The following is a 23,597-nucleotide window of genomic DNA, read 5'->3' on the forward strand; positions in this document are numbered from 1 at the left end:
GAACCGAGTGGAGGTTTTCAAGAAAGTCACAATCCTTACTTTGTTGTTGTTGGGAGAAAGGAAAGAGGAAAGGAGGAACTGACAATATTGCTTCCAGTTTGAGAAAACAACCCTCACAGTAGTTGTTTTTTTTTTTCTCTTCTTTTTTTGTTTAAATGCACCGCCTCTGAATTTAACAGGAAACAATCACAAGGAAAACGACAGCGCAACACGGGGCAATCGCAGCACATATGTCAAATGTCAAAAAAGTCGGCAGAGGCTGCATTGTGCTTTGTGTTTGTCTTATTTTGGGGAATAAGGGCCCTCTGTTTCTCTGAGAGGCAGCTGGTAGAAATCTAGCTCCCTGATTAGTCCAAGTTCCTTTGCTGTCTGCTGCTTTTAGCTGCTTTTCATGACATCACCCTTTGCCAAAGCAGCTAATGAGACAGGACAAATGGCATAAGCCTCAAACATCTAGAATAGGTAGCCACTGTTTCTGTTCCTTCCACACCCACTTGTCCACTGCAGAACACCTAATGCTAACCGAAACCATCTTACAAGAGAATGACTGGTTGTTTTCAAATAAGACTGCAGTATGTGTATATATATATATATATATATATATATATATATATATATATATATATATGTATAACCTTCACATATAGAGAGAGTTGCAAAAGTGTTACATGTGTATGAATGAGCAGGGATACAATTTTAGATATGTGGGGAAGGTAAAGTCATCAGAACCGGCCTTTGAAACATGAGAAAATGTGCAAATGCTTTAACTTTTCTTTTTTTAGACTTAATTAGTGCCACTCAAGTGTTAATAGCGCATGTACTCATGTACTGTGATGTCATTTGTCCGCCTTTTTCCAAGTCATGTGCCTTGTAAAACACAGATAGTGGGGTGTGTGTAAATATGCAACGTCTCAAAATCGGTTTTGTGTGAGCCTGACCACGAGTTGTTTACGACGTTGAGTCAACAATGCAACCAGGCATAGTCTTCGCTCAGCGGGTGTTTCACCCTCTGCTGCTTCCACCCACTGAACCATGCGGATCTGTGGGTGTATCTCCAGCTAGGAGCAGCAAAACTGTGGCGGGTGAGAGCCAAGATGCCACTGAGTCGAAGTGTTTAAGCTTACTGCCAATAGGAATCTTCCTCTAGCTCCCCCCACCCTATCTCCACTGCACGAGAATAATCACCTCCTGCTTTATGCTGCCTCCATCACAGAGCAGGGAAGACTTTAACAGTTTATGACAGGGAGAGTGTATGGCAGCCTGGGGGCTTTACACCTCCCTGCACACTAACCCCGGTCCTTGCGGTACAGTAGCTCACTGTTGATAACTTGAGGGATTTCTCGGGGGCTGCGTAAAATCTGGACCTGGCCAGAGAGACACATTTCCTCTGGATGATGGGAGCCGGAGGCCTCCGCGCTCAAGCGTGGGTGGTGCGCCACTCTTGGGGAAGATCAAGTTTGCTCCCGCAGACTCCAAATCACCGGCCTCCCGATTGCTAAGGAGGAGAGCTATTCCACACGGCCGGCGTTAAATCACCGCTACTGTGGTGAGGTCATTCGCCTGTCTTGCTTCTCTAATGGAGCACTGACTCGCTAATATAGGGCGGTAATGCGTGTGAACAGGGAGCGGGGCGCCCTGCAAGCTGCCTTCCGATCTTATTTATTTTAGCTTAGGGCTCATTTAAGGGGTTTGGGATGGGGCCAGGCCTTGCGAGCAGCAGATGCCTTGGCAGTATGCTGTTACCACCGCACACTTACCGGGACTCCAGCAGCTCACCGCAGATGCTCGTTCAGACATTAGGTGATGTGAAAAGGCAACTCGCTGAGGTTTTCTAGGAGCTGCCTCGCAGTCCTTCTTCAATCAAAGCACATTCCTGTGCAACTAATGCAACTGTAATCACTAGCTGAATATATCTGGTCACCATTCTTTGAGGAGGATTGGTGAAGTGATAGAGTACAAACTTGTCTGGAGGGAAAATAAAATTGCATGACTTCACTAGAAATAGGACTGCTTGATAAAATTTGCTTAAGTTCATCCTTTTGCCTGGTCTGACAGTGCTGGACAGATGTTTCCACATGCTCATCGTTAGCATAAAGCTTTATTCAATTGTAAATGTTTTTTTGTTTTTTTTGTCAAACGTGAACTGAGGATTTCATAAACATCTGCAAGGATTTGCTAAAAGACAAAAATTCAGCTCAATTTTTTTTTGTAAAAATAAACTTTAAAAAAAATATTTACAAGGGAAAATAATTTACTATTCTGCATAAAGAGACAAACTAAATTTTGGTATCAGATTTGAACGCTTTTTCTGATGGTGTATGTTGAACTATTTTTTTTTCTTGAACTGTTTGTTTAGATTTGAGCTTTGTCAATATCCTGGTTATTCTTGGAAATCTCAACCTTCTTTCCTTCCTCTGAGGTTGTTCATGTGAATCAGAGGGCTGAAAAAAGCCCAATGGTCTCATTTAAGGTCAGAGTTAATAATTGTACAAGAGCAATGAGACTAAGCAAAAATGGCATGTGTTACAGATTCCCAAAGTGATTACCATATCTGATTGTCAGCATGATATTTTTATTTGGAAAGCTTTGTGTCCAGTAACGGTTGAGTGGTGGTCTGCTCTCTAGGAAAAAAATCCAGAGGAAGAATATTTGGACAATCAGTTTGGGACTTTGACATAAAGCAGCAAGACCATAATTCAAAGTACACCACTAAAAAAAAAAAAATAAATGTTTTGGGGTGGCCTGGTGAAAGCTCAGATCCAACTGAGATGCTATGACATGAGTGCCGTCAAGCGTTTGTTTGAAAAATCAGTAGCTGTGGAGACCCAGTTACTGTCAAGGGCAACAAAATTAATTTTTAGGTTTCGGACAATTACTTTTTCACATAATGCCAATTTAGTTTGAACAGTGTTCTTTTACATTGAGAAGTGAAATTATTATATGAAAATTACATTGTGTGTTTACCCAGGTCGTCTCTGCCTAATATCAAATGTGATTGATAATCTAAAACATTTAGGCGTGACAAAAAAACCCCAACAACTTGTAAGGGAGAATACTAGCCTCTAACTAGCAGAATTATTACGAAACAAAGCAGCTTCATTTTATCAATATGCAGTAATGTTGTAATTAAGACGTATGTCCACTATAAACACTTGGAAGACAAATTTAAACTGAAGGTTACACTTTAGTGTTACTAAGAACTCATCCGAATGAGGCACAAAAATAAAACAAGGCACAGGGGGAAGGAGGAAAAAGTTTAGCACGAGACAACAGACTCGTCTCCGTATAGTTTGTTGATGAACTGTGGACTAACGGGACTCATCAGTGCCGACAGAAGTGCTGAGAGCTGAATTTCATCTCAATTACAGTCCTACAGCAACACTCCCCTGGCCCCCTCATGCCTATCACCCCTTTGGTCCCAGAGCTGTTGCGTGGGGAGCAGATAAAGTGGACAAGCGTGCACAAACAACCACATACACATTGCAGGCAAGAGCAGCTCGCTTAACAAAATGTGTGCAGGAAAAGCGGTATTCCTGAGTTTATTGAGGAGATGTCTTTGCCCAACCTCCACAAGGTTACAGACAGATTTTATTTACTATCTTAGGCTGGCAGGATGCCAGTGTTGTGATATATGAATGTATATCAAAACAACAAGTGCTGCTTCTGTTAGGATAGATAACAGGTTGCTGACCTGAGAGACCTAACGTGAAATGGACACAGGAGGCAATAAAGCCAGCCATGTGGTCCCATGGGTGTGACTGGTTTCTCTGCCAGAGGGAGAGTAGTGACCCCACAGTCTCCCTTGATGACGACAGTCACACTGTGTCGACTCCATGGGGAAAAAGACAGGAAAACAAAGCCTCTGTCTTCCGCCCCTCGGCATCGCTCCCAGAAATATGAAGAGGGGGGACTTCAGGGAGGGGGGCTAGCAGTTTGGTTCAGGAAGCCCCTACCCATTGTTTTGCTTCCTTCATTAGTCGTGGTGTCAACAGTTTGGCTCGTTATGCGTGTGCCACTGTTTTTGTTCTGCTGCACCCCGGCTGACCTTGGTGCTCTGATGTTTTGACAGATTGTTTCAAAATCCCATCAAGGCAGTTTAGCGTTTTGAAGCAAAGCAGCCGATACGATGCTGGGGCCGAGCGTTCCACCAAAAGCAAATAAATCTGCCGGGTCTAAAATTAAACAAACGTGACGCAAATCTGCCGCCAGCGTTTCATCAGGAAATACTAAGAGGTGCAGCAGGGTGTGGCTATGTGTGAAGAGCTGCAGATAAGCAGTCATGTATGGCAGGATTATTAGCCTCATTAAGATAAGGTTGTATTGGAAAAAAACATTAAATATATCTGTCTATCTAGCCATCCATTGTCTTCAACTTATTCAACATAAGTTCAAAAAGTAGGAGCTCCCAAGGAGAAACCCAGGGAATATTTTCATGGGAATCCTTGGTACTCGCATGCCAGAGAGTAAATATTACCCCCTAAATGGTAAACAGTGTTGGCATAGTTACTTTGAAAAAGTAACTTTAATCGGACTACTGATTACTCCTTGAAAAAGTAACTTAGTTATATTACTGACTACTTGATTTGGAAAGTAACTAAGTTACATTAAAAGTAACTTTTTAGTTACTTTCAGCAGGTGCTAACAACAACGCTCCGCCTCTCGTGAAAATCATGGTAACATCAACAATGTGTCTCCACTGATAAGGTTGAACTGAAGAGGAGATTGTAGAAAAAACAGTACAAAAAAATAAAAAACGTAAGTAATTTGTGATGTCCACTGTTGTCTGGAAAACTCTATGAAGGATTTTAAAGCCCCCCCCCCCCCCCACCCCACCCCTAAATCCCCCCAGCCTCCAGGTTCTGCGTTACGGCCCTGCGTTTGGTCTCAAAGCTTAGTGCCCAGATCTCCTCCTGCAGCTCCACAACTCAGATGGCTGCACAGATTTGTGACACTTGTCGTAATATTAATAATTATAATGCCGTTAAGTTCCCATTATAATCATTGCCAACTACGGACACGTTTATTCGTGGCTGTTTTCACGTTTATTGCGCTGTTCATATTAGTCTCGTTGTTTGCCGTTTTCTGGAGCGCAACGCGAAGCTCGACGTCATTCCTTAACTTGACATTAACAAAGACACAGCGGGACGGATCATCGGGGAAATGATGGACAGGGAGAGACTGACTAAAACTACCTTAATGACGGACAAATTATGGGATTTATTATGAGTCTCTGCTTATTTCCAAGCCCAAATGAGCAACTTCACGTTCAAAAACGAGGCCAAAAAGGCGCAACCCGCCACTCATTAAATTTGCAAGCGACTTTTAAAAAATGAAGCCCAAAGCCGCTTATAATAATCGGACTTGGCGACAGAAACTGAAAATAGTTCCAGTTTTTCCACCAACAAAATGCGTATCTCCCTCCATTGTTTACATTTCTGTCGCATAGAGACGTCGGTCACTCGACAAGACGAGTCTAGGAAATACGATTACGGTAAATAACAAAAGAAGATAGTAACGCACAGTGATTTTGATAAGTAACTGTAGTCTGACTACTCGATTTGAAATAGCAACGCGTTAGATTACTCGTTACTGAAAAAAGTGGTCCGACGTCAGTAACGCGTTACAAATTAACGCGTTACTGACATCACTGATGGTAAACGGTACTTTATCAAGTCTGGAGGACACCAAAGAGCTTCACACTACATTCAATCATTCACCCATTCACACGCTGATGGTGGCAAGCTACTGGACAATAGCCATAGTTGCCCTGGGACAATAGCCATAGTTGCCCTGGGGAAATCTGGAAAAAATGCTCCGAGTCTGACCTGGGGTCTCCACCCACTGTGATGTGTCTCAAGTGGAGTCATCCATGAGACATCTTGATCAGATGTTTGAACCATCTCAGCTGCCTACTCTCTGAGATATACCTGGACGATGGAGCTTCTCACCCCGTCTCTTAAGGCCGAGTCCAGCCACCCTGCAGAGGATGCTTGTTTTGGGTACTTGTAAGCAGAATCTCATTCTTCTGGTCATGATCCATATCTGACAACCATAGGTGAGCATCAGAACATAGACAGACTGGTAAATCGAGAGTTTTTCCAAAACATACCAAACCCAAACATACCAATACCGAACCCACATTATGGCATATGTATGAGGGACATATTCGCCCCATTTTGTCCCACCACCACTTGTGCAAAAGATTCCAAGATGCTCGAACTCCTTCATTTGAGCCAGACACTTACCCCAGAGATTCACCTATTTCATTGATTATGTTCCTAACACTCTGTTTGTCAGAATGGGTAACTTTGCAGTAACTCACCATCATCAAGATACATCTGATCCAGTTCCTGGGGCTCTTGCTTGATGGTAATGTCCATTGATGGCGGAGTGGCGTCTTCAGCTAGCAGGCTGGTTGGACTTCCTGCAGCCTGGGCTGAGCTGCCTGAAGCCTCTGCCTGGCTGGGGCTGTACGCTTGAAAAAACTGTGTCTCCGCTGGCCCGCCAGGAGTGGAAGGGTCAGACACGGGGGAGGACGAGGAACTGCTGTTGGCATAGACAGAATGCTGGTAACCAAGGGAGCCTGGGCTGCCCTGGGAGTGGAGCACCACTAGGGAAGAGTTGTGATCTGGCGACGTTGGGTATGGAAGGCTTGGACAGCAAGGGGTCTCCTGAATGGGGGGCGCTACGGTGCCTGGTGGTGTGGCATGAGTTGGGCTGTTGGGGAGGCATTTGTTGTATGCAACAGGGGACAGATCATGCAGGGTGGGGCTTGAGCTGGGAGACGACGGTGGCATGGCAGCATGGCGGGGCGGGCAAGGAGGGTAGCCACCAACCAGGCAGGGGTCAGGTTCAGCAACAGGCATGATGGACGTCAGCCTGGGCTGGCCGTAGTAGGGCTTTGAATGCATAGACAGCCCGACACTCCCAAGAGAATCATACTCATCAGTGGGCTCGGTTTTTATTATTGGTACTGGAAAGAAAGAGCAGAAAGAAAGTGGAGATGTTAAAAAAAAAATAGCTAAAAAATATAAAAAGTCAACGTGAAAAGAAGCCACGTGGCGCAGTGAGTCCATGGATAATAACTGTGAGCAAATACAGTTTTGGCCACAATATCCTCCCTAATACCAAACAACCAGTGGATTTAGGCTCAGTATGAACTTGGCTGTATCTTTTAACGGAGAAACCCCTCACCCGTCGCACCCCCTCCTCCCCCATCACCACCACTATCCTTACCACACCATGAAAAAGTAGCAAAACAGGGGGAAAGAAAAACGGATGAGTCATCATTGTGGAAAGCCACAGCTGGCTCTAATAATGAGTAAGACCTATTTTCTTTGGACTCTCCTCCAACTCTGATATCCAATAAAAGTCCTTTAAAGCACTGGACTGCTGCTGCTGCCGCTGCTGCTCTAGGAGCCCAGGACCCCCAGGTTTCCTCCACACACTCTAGAAGTAATTGATTCTCTCAGGACCAAAAAGATAGGAGGGGAGCGAAAATAAACGAAGTTGATTTGATTTTGATTAGACTGCCTGAGCGGCATAAGAGGTTGCAGAGCTGAGCCTGTGGTTTTGAGAGCTTCAGACCTCAGCTAATGCAGGAGAGTGCTGTGACCCCCCACTTGATCATCCTGCCTTCTCTCTTCAAATTTCTTATCCAATGCAGCCTGTCTGCATTACTTCCTGAGAGCACTTCTTGAGTGACAGGTATCAGGTGCTTCCACTGCACTGTTACGGTTTTATTGTCTAAAACGGAACAAAAAAAATGATGGAACGATGTCCGCAATAATGGGCTTTTTGCTGAGTTATTATACAAGTACGTAATCACAGACGGTGCCAGGACAAAACTAATTGGCTGGTATTAAGATACCCTAAAGTATAACAAAGTCTTCAGAGTCACAATGGACATTCTGTTTCTATTCCTGCACATTGTTGAAGCGTATTAATGGGTGTGGTGCCACCCGTTAAAAGTTTCTGGCTATGCTTGCTCCAAGTGACATTTACTCAAAGGCATGGAGTTTTCACTATGAATAGAGTGTCTGTTTTCAGTGCATGAGATTGTAAACAGCAGAGTGTATGAGTGGTAGTAGCAAATAAAGGTGTAAATGAAGCGTCGGTGTGACACGTGGCCTGTTTTTCACTGTGTTTTAATTTGTGTATTTTTTTTGTTTTGTTTTTTGAATGGATTTGAAAAGACACTAATCGCTCATCTACCCTCTGGGGGGATGAGCGATAACGCAGAAGGGAACACATTTACGTCAGCTCTCTGAGTTTTAAAAGCCAAGGGACCATGCTTTGGTGTGTTGGGGAGCGTCGTAAGGCCCGTCCCGTGGTGCACACGCCTCCTCTCTACAGCCTGGGGAGTAACAAAGAAGTCACATGGTCACACTACATCCAAGCCTTCCACTTCTCTGCCATTTCTTAGTTTAAATGAATACCAGATTGCCATAAAACCATGTCAATGATGTCAAATGGAAACCATAAAATGTTTTTTTAATTTTTTTATTTAGCTTCACCAAATCAGACCATTGGTTATTAATGCAAATTTGATCTCATGACTACTTAAAGTCCTGTTTAGTACGAGTTGTGATGTTAAAAAAGTTTGACAGTGCCTGAAAACAGTCGTTTCCATTTGGCTAAGTTGGAACAAAAACGAGAGATTTTTCAAATCAACAACATAATCTTGAGGTTCCAACACTGAAATGTAGGACATTCAGCCCTTCCAGTTAAGGAGAATTTATGAGAGAAAACTAACTTCACGAATAAAAAGTTTATTTAATATTGCCTTTTAATTTTTCTCTTCCATTGCAGCAGACACAAATAAAATTTTCTTCCCCCTGAATTATCTCTGCATTTCCTTTCCACTGAGGAAAAAAAACAGCGCTCATCAACAAAAACAGCCAGGCACCCAGACGACATGGTTCAGGTTGAATTTAAATTGGTACACATCCAGACCAGCGTATATGTATATTATTAAAATTATAAAGCCGGACATCTAGAAAGGGCATTTTGACCGGCTTTAGCTGACATAAGCACTGGCGTCAGAAGTGGAGTGTTACAAGGCAGTGGTTGGAGTTAGGAGACAGCATTGTTCGAAGTTGCATTTTGGTTTGCTTGAAGTCGGACGGTCGAAATGTAGAGCCATATGATTCTACAGTGGGAGGATGTTAGGGATCCACCTGTTGCAAAGGTTTTGGTCACCTAAGAAAGACCACACTAACTGAGTGTGGTTGACTTGGTTATCAAGCATTGGATAACCTCATAATATCAGCACCTTCTATACTGACCCAAGAACTAAAACCCTTAAACTTCTTGCAAAGTCTCACATAATGTCTGGAATCAAAAGACAACAGGTTCAGCAACCAGTCACTACCACTAGAGTGGCTGCACTCAGAATGGTCCCGTAACCATGAGTTTTGGAAATTTAATTGGTGGACATTTCCATCAATTAATTTAGTCATTCATTGTTGGAATGGCTAAATCTAAGCCACAAATGAAATTCAGTACTGCGTGATGTGACCTATCATATCACGCAGTTTGTGATCGGTCGCAACCTGGGTGTGCAGAGAAACGAAGATTCTGCTTCCAAGGTGCGGAAAGCCATTGTTCCTGACTTTGCTTCACTTCTTGTAGACATATTAGGGATCCTGACAGGATAGGGCTTCATTAGTGACAACCTACGGCCACGTGGTTTAACCAGCCTAAGTGGCAAAGACTATTTTTTTCAACAAGATAAAGCCAACACATATTCTAATGGACTTCAAGTGTCATCTTGAAATCCTGCCATTCCTTCTGCTTAATTTCTTAATTTAATCTAACATGTTGGATTACCTACGACTTCAATTCAGATCAAGTGCCTTTTAGACTTTTCAGAAGGCCTGGAGGGATGTGCTATCCCAGACAACTGGTACCTCCAAACTTCATACTTGGGATCAACACAAATATTTGACTTTTCAACTCCTGCTGTTTCATTTTATGTGCAACACTCAATTTGGGTGCGGAACGTTTTTTGGCAACGAGCGTATTTCCTCCAAACCAGTGGGTTATGGCTTGAAGACGATAATGCTCTTCAATTTTCTCTTCTCCCCTGGTAGTTAACTCCGCTGTCTACTTGCATTAAGCTCATTAGCTGTGCACTTGTAGCTTTACAGAGCGCTTGTTAAATTGAAGAGAAAAAATGGAATAAGGTAAGCAAATATCTAGATATTTGATTCCTTAATAGTGGTTTGTCTTTTTAAACTATTGCAATTGCAGTTCCAGTTGTACTATGCAGCAAAAATTATTTATTTTGGGGAAAAGATCTGCAATAATATTTGTAGTGAAACAGGTGGTAGTTTAACTCAAAGGTACCTTGTGCACCATGTCCTGGTGAGACGCAAACTGGTCATCCAACGTACTCTGGTTGTTAGAATAAGGTATGTAGGTTTGATAAAACCTTGCACAGGAGAAATGACTGAAACAGCTATGGCCTTGTGCACATTTTGAAAAACCATAACTCGACAAATACTTATAAAAACAACGTGTGGTTCAGAAACTCTTCCCGTGTGTGTGTGTGTGTAACAGAACATGTCTGTGGCAGTCTTCTCCCAAACTCCAGCCACAAAGAAATGGGGTGGGGAGCAACGTTAAGAATAGAACTTGATATTTTAGAGGAATCTCCAAATGGCCTGTAAAAATAAAGGGGTTCCGAGAAGCTCTTTGTCCAAGCAACGTTTGTTGCCAGCATGTTTCTGCCATTTGTTGTTTAATGTGGTTGGTGAAAATTGTTATTTGAAAGCGTCACATCGCTGCTCATGCAACAATGATTGGAAGGGTGCTTGGAAAAGCCAGTCTCACTGCAGAAGCCAGACAAGGACAGTTGGATGGACCTCCTAGCATCACGGACAAACACTCAGGCTCGACTCCAAATGCAGCGAATGACTTCTAAAAACTGAAAATGTCTTTTGGAATCAGTGAAAGATTCCAGTTATCCAAGAGAAAGGCACATTTTTCATATGCATTTGTCTGTTAATATACAACAAAAGAAGCTTGTCGTGTTTTCCATCTTGCTATGTACATTGTAATATATAGAAATGTCTCTAAATGCCGTTTGAAAAAAAACACTTAAAAATCTGAAAATAAAAGGTCAATATTTCTATACACAGTCTATAAGGGACACTAAATTGTCAAATAAAAACCGATTTGATCACAAAGTAGGTGGGGCGTCATCTGCTTATGCATAATGTCATCTGACATTCTGAAGTGAAAGAATCTTCATTGGCGCTGACCGAGCACCTGCATAGTGTAGTGTGAGGTAAACATGATATTATTAGGTGATTACTGCAACATTTGAGTAGCATTTGTGGCAGTTCTAAAGCAGTAGAGCAAATGTGTGATATAGATCAGTGGTCCCCAATCTTTTTATTACCGCGGGCCGGTCAAGCGGTCAAGACTTGGCAATTTTGCTGCGACCTGGGGGTGAGGAACCATCAGATTTCTGCATGTTGGTGTTCCTGCTAAAGCCTTTTTTTTTTCCTTTGCCCCGATTTTCCCTTTACGACAATCCTACATCATCCTGCAGTGTGTGGTATGTTACTTGGTGATGTGTTGAATATGCCCGATGTAAAATCGGGCATATTCAACATTGTCTTGGCCCGATTTTAACAGCCTGTGGGGTTTTCCCTGACTGGGAACAAGAATACAGCCTGCTGAAAGTGACAAGAAGCCAATCAGAAAGCGCTAATTGGCTACTTATCGCTTAAAATGAGTCCACAAACTATCACTGCTGGTTCTACATAGACATCCATGTTTGATTATTCTAAATTTACGTATGATGCGTTGGGGGTTTTACTGGATTCCTTAAATTGTGTTGTGTGAACCAGACCTAAAACTCTCAAGCTCTACTCCTCTCATCTTGTCTCGACCACTGCCCTCATGCTCTCTGACTCTGGTCGCTATGGTAACGTTTACAAATCCCTTGAAAATAAGATACAGATGCGCTACAAAAACGAGCATTTTACTTTCGTGGAAATTTTAACTCGTGATAATGACTAATGGGAGCTCTGAGCTTGTTTCTCTGCAGCAAGATGGTCCCATCTGGGAGTGATGAGAGACAATGACACTCAAAGTGTTGCTTATGCACAGGATGTTCATGGTCTCTACGTGGCGAAGCAGTTTGAAGCTTCATTCCCTCATAGCGAGACGGTCACCATATCATGCAGAGCGGGCTTGGAATGTGGGAATCACCTACCGGGATAAGTCCATTTTCATGTCGCTTCTCTGGGTCTTTTTCCTTTTGCAAAGAAATTTTCCAGACATCTGATCGGTTTCTCACTCATTTTGCTGCTTTTGGGCTCAATGTTGGCGCGCAAGACGTAACCGAGAGAATCCGGTTATAGGATTTTCAACATAAAAGATCCTCCAGACTCAAATACCACATAAGACGGAAATATTTAATTATTTCTTCTGCAGCCCGGTACCAATTGGTCCACGGACCGGTACCGGTCCACGGCCCGGGGATTGGGAACCACTGATATAGATCATAGCAGAATACCCACTGTGCAGCACTTTTTGTCACATCGGTCACGTTAGGTTGAATTTGCTCCAGTATCACAGTGTAATTTTTATGCCAGCTTTAATTTACAGTCAACTTTTTAATCAAGAGATAAGTGCAAAAGAGAGACATTGCTTTTATTTGGAAAACTACATTCAAATTCCGTTCTGCAATGTTCCATTGTTACAGTGACAAAGTTTCTACTCTGTACTGTTCACATGATGATGATGCAACACCATTTTTTACTGTACCTAGAGCAGAAACTCTTCCTGCAGAATTGAAATGCAGGGCAGATGCATAATACTGTGACAGGAGTGTAAGGTTTTTCTGTTTCTCTCAGACTACAACAGGAAAAGTACCACTCCTGATAGTACCACTTCACTATACACGCAGCACCAAGCAGTGTGAGGCTGATAAAATCTGCTGACATGTCTTGAGCAATGTGCTCGACTGAAGCACCATGTGTCAGCAGGCACGCTAAACCATCTATTTCTTTTTTCCTGTGTTTTCTCAGTGCGTTAAGCTGTTGGAAAGCAGAGGCTGCTGATAGCGTTTTCATTAGCGTCAAAGAACAACAAGTGGTCACATGACCTGAATGGAAAATAAAGGTGGTTTTCAGCATCTGTGGCCCCGAGAGTGTTAGCTCCATCCTTCCGCTGTTTCAAACAAGTGGGTCTATTTTAAGGCCTGGGCTTGCCTTTTTATAGCAGAACAGACACCAGAGTGTGAAAGAAATGTTCTCTCCCAACAACGTCACTGACCACAACTGTGCTTGAAGTGGGACCATGGGCCGGAAGACTCCTTTCATACAAGCGAGCGAAAAGTGTTGACAAATGTTTGTGTGTGCGATGGTGCGAATGTGTGGGTGTCTTCCCTTCCCCAGCCCACCCCGAGTACCTGGCCGCAACGTCGCTCGTTTTACTCACTGTTGACACACAAGCACATACTGAAACCCTCAAAAGCAAAGAGCTTCACTCGGATTTCCTCTTTCAGTGTAGCTGTATTGAAACTCTTACAGTCATCACGACTACAAAGGGTCTCTTTAAGCTGATTATAACCTTTATGCAGCATTACTTTAAATTGCACATCAAAAATATTTCAGTTTCAGCAGTAAGGCAATATCAAGCCAGCTATTGAGTGCTATTGGGCTTGATACAATGCATTTGTTTATTTTTTGAGAAGAGGCAGTTTTTGTTCTTTTTTTTACATTATCAAGTAGGACTACAAATCAGTGGCAAAACTCTAAAATACAATTTGAGGTTCACTGTTTCTTTGGCTCTGACTCCTGTGTCTTATTTATGCATCTTTGAAAAGGGACTTGCTCTGCTTGTGTGGTCCACAGTTTGTTTGTGGTTTACTTGGCAGCAAAAAGGCGAACACGAGTCATCTTTTGATAAGAGTTGTGTTTGTGCTCAAAGAAATGGATCAGTGAAGGAGCCTCGTAACTTTCTCTTGGTGTCTGCCAGGGCGCTGGTCGATCCCAGGACCAGCCTCTGTAGAATCGCTGGCATATGCGACAACTTTTTTGTACTTCAGTTACATTTTGTGCAACGTGACGGCGCAAAGCAGCGTGTAGTTATGAAAGGAAGAGCATATATTGTTTCCAAAAGTTTTTCAAGAAAATCTTTATTTTAAGCCCCGATTACTCTGATACGCCAAATGAAATTCATTGGAATCAATTATGGCTCTTGGAAAACATTCCCATTTGTAATATGCTTTTTTTTTGGGACACCAGTCGCATAAAAAAGTGTGATTTGAATCATTAAGCTGCATTTAATCATACTTTTCAAGTGTATTGATAATTATTGATACTTTCATTGAACACAGTGGAGAAAATAGCAAAAATAACAATCCTGACGATACAAATTTATCTTTATCAGTCTGTGATCTCCAAACTGGAACATGTTTTGCATTTTCTGAGGCCTCTATTCTCGTGTGCTTGTCTCTTGTGCCCATCAAATATCTGCTGATAATGTAAATGTCACATCTTATTAACAGCTCTGGACCTAAAACAAGCTGCACACTATCTCAGAGGCTCTGGATCCATTAAGCACCAATCAATGAAAATAAGATATCAGGGTTGGGGATCTAATGGATTCCTCTGGTAATCACGATGTGGACGCAGGTCTAACACAGCCATCATCACGCTTGTCTGCATATACGCAAGAAGATTTCTAGTAAAAACCTGGAGACTGAAGCACTTTTTTTTTTTAACCCGTTTTCTTGACTAAAGCTTAGTTGTGTCATTCTGAGAATTCCATCATGAAAGCTGCTGATGCCTATTTCACACTATATCACAAACCTTCCAGGTTGCTACATGACTGACTGTGTGTGTGTGCGTGTGTTTTCATGTGCATCGTCATTCCTTTGTTGGGGAACCATGGGTTCATTGTGTGAGGCAGGGTGTAAAAGGCAGGTCCCCGGGAGGTCAAGTCAACTACACACTCGATTACTGACAGCACTTGGAGGTTCTGTCACTCAGCGGGTCTACCTCACAGCTGCGGAACGCCGCACCCCTACTGCATAAACACCCCGTCTCATCTTCTGCTCTCTTTCAATGGCTCAAGCTAACTGTTCCCAGGCAGGATGTCAAAAACACCCGGCAAGAGCAGGCTACAAATCCCTTGTGGCATGTCGACAGTTGAAGGCAAACTACAGATTATAGATGTCAAGAAGCATGCCTGAGTGTCTTAAAGAAGATCAGGCTGAGGATTACCATTTGCAGGCACGTAGGTGAAGCGCTGGTACTGGCTCCTCTTCCTCTTGCCGTTGCAGACGTAGAAGTTGACTTGCACAGGACTGGATATTCTCTGGTTCCTGTAGGGTGGGATCTCCACAACGAGAGTATTCTAAAGTGCAAACAAAACACAGCAAGGTCACTCAAATGTACCATGTGTACACCGTCGTCACTCTGTTGCACATCAATCTTTCAATTATCATGTCATATAAGAATACATGATGATATTTCCTGTTAATCCTAAAACGTTCTACTGTACATGTGGACCACTGCAACATAATCAATGCAAACGTGACTCATTTTGCTGCCAAAATCCAATAATGTCTATTTTTGTTTCAAGCTAAAGTATCCCAACGCTTGACTCACCTCAGGATGCTGCATGGTTGAAACTGAAAGGAAAACTACTAGTATGACTTACTTAATATTTCACCTAATGCATATCTGACGACAATTTAAGTGTTACTGCATTATTCCTTTAAAAAGAAAAGAAAATGACATAACCGCAAAAGGATCATTTCCTGTCCTGACACAATTCCAGATTCTTGATGCTAATAAATGAGCTATTCAAATCTGGAGTAAATCAAAAGTGACACACATTATTCAAAGGCATGACAGGACTTGATGTTTACATTTCAAATTCAGCTCCACATGAAACAATTTTTTTTAATAAAAACAAGACTTTATAGATGTTTATTTTAATGTGGTCACGAAGCATTAGTTTTCAGGACTATACAGTAAACCCTTGAAGGTTTCAGAGATTAATCAACAAGTATGTTTATGTTTTATTGCTGGTCTGCATTTAGGGTAGTGTTTCCAGGAGACTGGACTGGGAGCTGGTCTAAATGAGCTCGTCTGGACTGTGCAGAAGCAGTAGTTGGGCCCCTGAGGCTCGTCCAGGCCCCGTGTTTTTCTCTGAGGAAAACCCATGGGCTTTTAGCTTTCTTTTCCCCTCCACATGGCACAGCAAAGCAAAGCAGAAATGTCGGCTTATTTGTTTGCACAGCTGCTCCGTGTGCAGGAGGGGTCACCTGTAACCCCTCCAGTTACCCAGACCTGCTGGACTGCAGCAGGTCTGGACGGATATGAACTTTTGACTACTTTAATTCTGACAGGGAAACACGGAGGAATCTGTCAGGGTGTTTATGTGTAATTCCTGGGATAGCCGTCTCTCTCTTGTTCTTTTTTTGCAGTCCAAAAGCAGGGCAAAAATGACAGGAAGCAGGTTTTTGTCAGTCATCGCAGTGCATGGGCAGGGGGGCAGGGGGGTAGTTGAAGGTGAGATCAGACCCAGTCTGCCTTCCATACGATGACAGAGAAGGCATGCAGGTTGCTGACTGTGTGTGTTAGATACGTGCGTGCACACTGCGTTCCCTCTCGATCACAAACAACCAGTTAGCACGCTCTGGACAGCAATAAAAACCCAGTCAGTCAGGCAGACTAGAGCACTTAAAAGTAGTCTGGTTGCAACACATAAGCAGAAGGCCTGAGCTCTCATTTTGTCTCTCTCCGTTTGTAAAGACGATGGCACCTTGCAAAGGCTTCAATAATCCTCTTAACGTTTTTAACTTTTGGTAAATAACTTTATTTGGGATTTTATTTGATAGGCTAACACAATTAAGTGACTATGTAATGTTTGAGGTTTTTATTTTTGTTTATATATCATTTGTATGGTCGCATGTGCATTTACCCCTCCACTCCCTCTTTTTAATCTAATACCCCTCAATAAGCAATATTACAGAAGTTGAAAAATGCTAAGTGTGGTATAACACCAACTCGCACTGAACACACATAGACACACACACACACACACACACCCTCAGCGGCAGGATTGTGGCAGCATTTTCATAGATCCTGAAGGAAAACTTTTAAGATTTAAGAATTCTAAAATACGACAACTCTAAACACAACGCTAGAACTATGACAAGGTTTAGATCAAAGTATATTCACATGTGGGAGCGGCCCACTCAAAGCCCCGATCTAAATTCCAATTGAGTGTTTCTGAAAACACTTAAGTTTGTTTTCACCAACCCTCTCCATCTCTCCTGATAGAACTTGGGCTATTTTGCCAAGGAAAATGGGGAAATAATTGAAACGCCAGAGAGAACTTGCATGTAACTGCAAAAAAAAAAAAAAAAAAAAAATTGTTGTTCAAAGTGATTGTTAGTGTTTATATTTGGGAACATTTTTGAAACTGTGTATCAACTTTCATTAAAATGCCTAGTATTGTCCAATCGTAATAACCTAATGAACAATACTGGATTTGTGGAATTAGTAGGAATGCTTTAGCAAGGCAGTCTGCTATTAAAAACACATTGATACATGCTTTTATCAATCCCATCTTCTTACAATATCACCTCCAGCATGTCCTTGAGCGCCCACCTTTTCTCCAGCGACAAACCAGCCGGAGTTAAGACACAATTAGCTACAGGAGTCCATATTTACCCTGGCTGATGCAACCACATCATTTACCTGAGTGAAATCGCAGCAGCAGCAAATGAAACTAAATCCTCCAGCGGCACCATTTAGAGGCAAGTGTGTTATTCTAGAGCCTTTTGCCAGCATAAACTCCCTCAGTCGGTTTACAAAGACAGGCGGAAGATGCAGCGCCGCAGATCAAAGGCATCAGCAGTTAAAAACATGCTATCATCACGCCCGAGCAAACATGTTTTTCACTACCCACCACTTGGCTCGCCCCTCTGAAAGCAGACCCAACTAACCCGATGAAATCTTAATGAACTCCAGAGCACAAGAAGCTCTCTGTGACACGGAGAACAACATTTACTTCATTCCCCTCCGTCGACAATTCCCTTTTGGTGAGTTTTATATTAACACAATCTGGACGTGGGACCTGTGCGTCAGTGAAAATGAGTGCGCTGGTTTATTTTCTCATTGTAGCCTTTGTGAAAAGCAGCAGGTAAAAACAGGGGTGTGATCCACTCCTGGCTGCACGCTCACAAGCACAGATGAGGTGTTTAAGCCCAGCTCACCACAACCCTTCGCTGTGAACTAAACGTCTGGCTATGCACAGAGGGCTGAAGTGATGTGTGTGTGTGTGTGTGTGTGTGTGTGGGGGGGGGGGGATGTATGTGGGCGTGCATTTGAGCATGTTTCCGCCCGTGTTGTGTTTTCAAGCAACACCAGGCGAAAGTGTTTGTCTCCAGGACGGTACGGTGATTTTGTGAAAATTCCACTCAGGATTGCATCGACTAAACAGCGTCGTCTGTGTGTTTCAATTTGTAACGCCTTAGCGAAAGTTGCATCATCATGTGGGACAAATGAGGAGTAGACCAAAGAAAGGAGGGGAGAAAGACTGAAGAGACAGATGAGTACTTACAGTTTTGACAGAGTCCTTGTCAACCTTGGCTTCTGTTTCCCACAGATGATGGCCGTCTGTTGACACAATAAAAACAATATGAAGACATCTTAAACCTCTAGATTGTACAATCCAATAGACAATAACTAGTGGGTGGCTGACCCTAACCCTACTCCCTAGCCTCTGACCCTAACCTGAATGTGCAGAAGATTGTTCTACAAGAAAATGATTGTCTTGGACATAAGGTAAGTTTTAGCTTGTGGCTTAAGATGTGGATTTGCCTCTAGTCTTAACCCTAGGAGTAGAAAAGAAGGATTTTGCTCTCCTAGGACTATCATATTTTGTTGGGTGAAGCCTAGAGTTATGGATAAGTTTAAGCCAAAATCAACAAAGTTGCAAATCAGTAAAGGAATATCAGTCATAGGGAGAGTTGTGTGTCCGTCCAACCATGCATACATACATCCATCCAGATTAGCCTCCGGAAGTAAGATCTCATTCATTCATTCATGACAGTTTCTTCTTGACCCAGACATCTGTCTCCACAGCAGCATTCTCCAGATTGTCTTGATCATCCCAAGACACTTCCAGTGAGGATAGATAGCCCCTTGTTGGCAAGTAACGCACACTAGACCTGTCTTCAGGAATATACCCTGGCCTACATAATCTTGGCAAAGACCCTATTAGATCCACAGACAGAATAGAAAGTGCTTAAGAAAATGAACTGACACCATATCGAGGTGTCAACTCAGTTGGGTGTGAGACAACCAGAACTGGCTTCTATTACGTAAGAAATGAAACCAACAATAACTTGCTTCTGCAAGTCTGTGTCCCTAATGCATGCTCTCATATTTGATGTTTCATGTCAGTTTAGATCATGACAGTTTCTGTTTGCTGTTTTACTTTCCCGCAAAAAGCCAGAAGTCTTTTCTCCCTCTTCCCTCCACCCTCTCATTTCCATCTTGTTGATGTAAAGACGTTTCCCTCGCTGCTTTGAACTAAAACGTTCCTGTGAGCTACTGCAGCTGCTGTAGGCCTGTAAAGGCTCCGCTCACATCCTTTGAGTTTTCCTTGTGATTTCATGCCTCGCATTGTGTGAGCAGACGTTCTGGGCTCTGCTGGGGCAATCAGCGACGGTCCGCGGTGCAATTTCTGTTTTTATGTCCAGAACCCATGAGTCATCTGTCAAGAAGTGGCAGTGACACAGTCCGGCCTTTGTGTCAGTGACACACCATGTGAGGTAACAGCGTGGTTACTGCAGCGCGGCTGCTATGTGTTAGTGACAGAATGAACAGAGCCACGGTTGGAAATGCTGCACTTCGCATTAGGATCATAAAGACAAGAGGATCAGTGTCAGTTTCCAAAGTACTGCAATCAAAGATCCAGCAGATCCAACATAATCTAGAAAAAAAAAGTGTATTTTTTTAGGAGGACTATGTTTTTCACATTAAACCATGAGTGTAAAAGCAAAAGGACTGCAGTCAAACTTGGGCCGTGATTGTTGAGATGTGGTAGTGGGGGCGGGTGGTCAGCTTTATTGTTCTGAGAGAGAAAATCAGTTAATAGATCTTTCCAAAAACGGCCATATTAAACACGGCAGACGACAAAAACAGACGGTGCACAGATTAGATAAGAACTTCCTATTGCGGAACTTGGTGAAACTAGATCTGCATATGGAAAAGTGTGCCTCGCTCTGATGAAGACGACGGGGAATAGCGGCGGGGTTTTGCCTGTCGGACAAACGGAAGACGCGGCGCATGTGGCAGGTGAAAGAGAGGCACATATATATAACGTTGAGAAGCTGAAATGAGCAGAGCAAGGCAATTAGAGAGAGCAGAGACAGAGGGAAGGTCATAACAAGGGAGAGAGGCAGACAGAGATGAGCATTCCTCATGTTACGTCTAGAGGAACCAAGAGGGAATCTCGGCCGCCTACGCTCTGGGAGACTCTCCAAGAGGGAAACCTTAGACTACAACGTCAACGAGAAGCTCTAGTCGTAAACATGTTTTTCAAACTCTTCATCTCTCTACCTCCCTGTTTATACTCCTCCCACCTCTCCACCCTCGCCTCTCCATTTGTACCTCTAAGTCACTTTGCCCGAGAAACGGTTGTTCAATGCTTTCTCGATCAAACCTGGAGCATCAGAAATGCTGCGGTCGGACGGTCGGAGCGCGGCATACGACCGATAACCACAGGACTTTCCATTCGCTCCTTCTTCCCTGCAACATCTGCAAAATGCTTCTGTTCCCGACAACACCTCCTCCTGCAACCAACCTCCACCCACGCACAGTGTGCACAAACAGATGCAGACACATGCGAACGTGCAACCACGATATCCTTCACCTTTGTTCTGGCTTTCAACTGAGATTACAGGAGGTGGCGAATACACGAAACAATGCAGAATGGTAGCTTTGTCCGGCTTTGTCCCAGACCAATTTTAGAGGACAAATAAATGGACACACACACACTCGTATTTTGAGGTTTGACACTTGAAAGGTAACCGGTCGTCTGTTTTCTTTTAAGTGATTCAGTTGAGTAAAGCAGGTCCACCAGACATCCTTGATGGCACGCTCATTCTTCAAGCAATTAGACCTTGTAGGGGGGTGAGGTGTCTTTGACTCATCAGCTTCATCTCCTAACAACACCTCACCCAGGTTGTGAGCCTGGTGACAACCTGGCAACGCTGGTTGTTATAGCAACGCTCACTCAAACAAAATCTCATTTGTCCTGTTTTCTTTGATTAGCCTGGAAAACGATCAAGAGGTGGACCGGGTGCTCCATCTGGTCGAAATGAATAAAAGATCATTATATTGCAGAAAAATATTTCAGACACATGCTCTGACTCATTGCTTCAGAGGGCCCGACAGCTGACTGGTGATATATTCAACCTCACAATGAACTTACAGTTTTCGACAGCCAGAGGTAAAATTGCTTTCTAAAAAGCACAGTTTTTGTGCGTGGCAGTCTTCAGCGACCAAAAAGAGTTCAGTTCAGGATATTTTGAGGATGGAAAATATGATTCACATGCCTAATTAGGGAGGTTTTCTCGTGAAACAACCCAGATGTATTTTGCAGCCATGTCGCCCCCCCCACCCCTTTTTTTTTCTTCTTTTTTTTTCCAGATTGGATTTTAAGAAGCATTTTCCGCCCCCTTTCCTGTTTACATATCTTGAGTTTATTTTCCATTTTATTACCTTTCTACTGCTGCTGCCACTGCTGCTCCTCCTGCTGCTGCTGCTCCTGCTGCTGCCTTGAATTAAAATGCTTCAGTAATTTTACACACACGCTCACTGCAAACACCTTGCTACCCATGGAGGAGTGAAACCAGGAGGCCGGAGGGACTCCCTGGTGACTGATTGCAGAGATACAGCTGCGATCTCCTCCTAAGCACCTGGCTTCTACCAGTCTGAAAAACTGGAGCAGTAGGAGAAATACAGGTCTGTTTTGGATCCAGAGAGATCTGTAAAGATTAATTCCTGACGGTGGATTTATGATGGGTTTAGAGTCAGGACGTCAGTTGTTGCAAAGTGTCTAACGAGAAAGGTGTGAGGTGACTTGACCTGAGACCAGAAAGGCTGAAAGAGACGCGGCTCAGGGTGGTTTACCGTGGTAGAATTGGATACAAAAATCATAAGTCGCTTCAAATTGGCTAGCATTCATAATACAAGTGGAGAATATTTCCAACTTGAAAGCGGTTTCCACTAACCATAGATTCGCGCAAATTGAAATTACAAAAAATAAATTAGCTTGATGGAAACAGGCCAATTAAAAAAACAAAAAAACAACTTTTTTTTTTTATTTAAAAAAAAATTTGCTGTAGGATGAGGTGGTTTTTCAGCTGTATAGAAATAAATGCATTTCATAAGTTGAGCCATGTGATCAACAGCCGGACACTGCTGCTGGCGGAAATGACAAAGAAGATAACAGGAAGTATTAAGAGGATGATGGTTTGGTTTTGTTTGCTTGGGACAGTGGCTCCACATGTGTGTCATTTGAACGTGTTGATTCCATAGCTCTTCTGCAAAATCACAGACTACAATTTCCCCGAAACACCGCAAACGTAGCCGCTCCCAAGAACAAATGGCTAATCCAGAAGCACCAACAAGAGCTAATTGGCTGTAGCATGAAGAGCAGAGATCAAGAAAACTGTAGATGCTAGCTTCTACATCGGCACTAAAACAGTTTCCCCTCTGCGTACTAATGCATATTATGGTGTATTTGGTGTTTGAACTATTAGAATAGGCAGTTATAGGCTTTTTTAGGAAGTGGGAACACAAGTATTTTCAGAATCTAGCTATTTATTCTCAAAAACCAGCCCTTGTTCAAAGTTACTTGCTTTGTACAAAGGGTCTGCACTTTTAGGCTGTTGAGAAACTGTTGCTGCTAAAGTTTTAAAATTTACCCAATCACTAACATTTGCGTCTGTGATGTATGTATGTAATGTGCCAGTTTGACACTATGAAGTCACCAGAAATCGCCTGCGCTGCAATCATCCTCCACTGCAAAGAGAGAAGTACAGAGCCGAACCTGATGGTTATTATTACTAGGCCTTGAGAACGGTGTTATACCTGGCAGCCACATTGGTTTTGATACATATTATTTTTATTTAATTTTTTTTAAAGTAAAAAATTCAAGGTCCACTGCTGTAAAATCCGCCATAAAAACACATTGATGTTTTTTCGCTTTAGTTGAAAAAGTCTTTTTAAAAGTCTGGCTTCTCATTTGTGTGCAGCCACTATTATTTAGCTAGGTGGTTGCCCATGGCAACATTTGTCCAAGACCCACCACCATGCGTAGATGTACCCCAGACAGCAGTGTTTACCAAGCATTAGTCCGGAAGTACCGTAGCATCGTAAATCATGCCCTGGTCAGTGCAGTCAGATGAAGATGCCAAAGCCGAGTCTAGACACACCAGATGTACAACACCTCAACCAGCTTGTCTGGTGTTTAGACTTGCCCGTGGTAGCTCCCTGAGTCGAATGTAAACAGCCTTTACATGAACTCTAAAAAGTTCTTCC

At 43.0% G+C, this 23,597-nt stretch overlaps 1 protein-coding gene across 2 annotated transcripts in view; it reads right to left on the reverse strand.

Moving 5' to 3' along the window:
* The window catches only part of LOC122831773 (nuclear factor of activated T-cells, cytoplasmic 1-like), a 76,109-nt gene that overhangs the window by 21,551 nt on the left and 30,961 nt on the right, over positions 1 to 23,597 (reverse strand). Inside the window, exons 7-10 of one of the 2 annotated variants that reach the window (XM_044118221.1) lie at positions 18,604 to 18,659; positions 15,249 to 15,381; positions 6,323 to 6,973; positions 5,928 to 6,042 (exon numbers count right to left, since the gene is read on the reverse strand). In XM_044118221.1, the coding sequence (XP_043974156.1) occupies positions 5,957 to 6,042; positions 6,323 to 6,973; positions 15,249 to 15,381; positions 18,604 to 18,659 (926 nt within the window). In that variant the 3' untranslated portion in view covers positions 5,928 to 5,956. The remainder of the gene's footprint in view (positions 1 to 5,927; positions 6,043 to 6,322; positions 6,974 to 15,248; positions 15,382 to 18,603; positions 18,660 to 23,597) is intronic. The other variant, XM_044118222.1, reaches the window with a different exon arrangement.

This window comes from Gambusia affinis, linkage group LG05 (assembly GCF_019740435.1).
Source record: "Gambusia affinis linkage group LG05, SWU_Gaff_1.0, whole genome shotgun sequence".
Lineage (NCBI taxonomy): Eukaryota > Metazoa > Chordata > Actinopteri > Cyprinodontiformes > Poeciliidae > Gambusia > Gambusia affinis.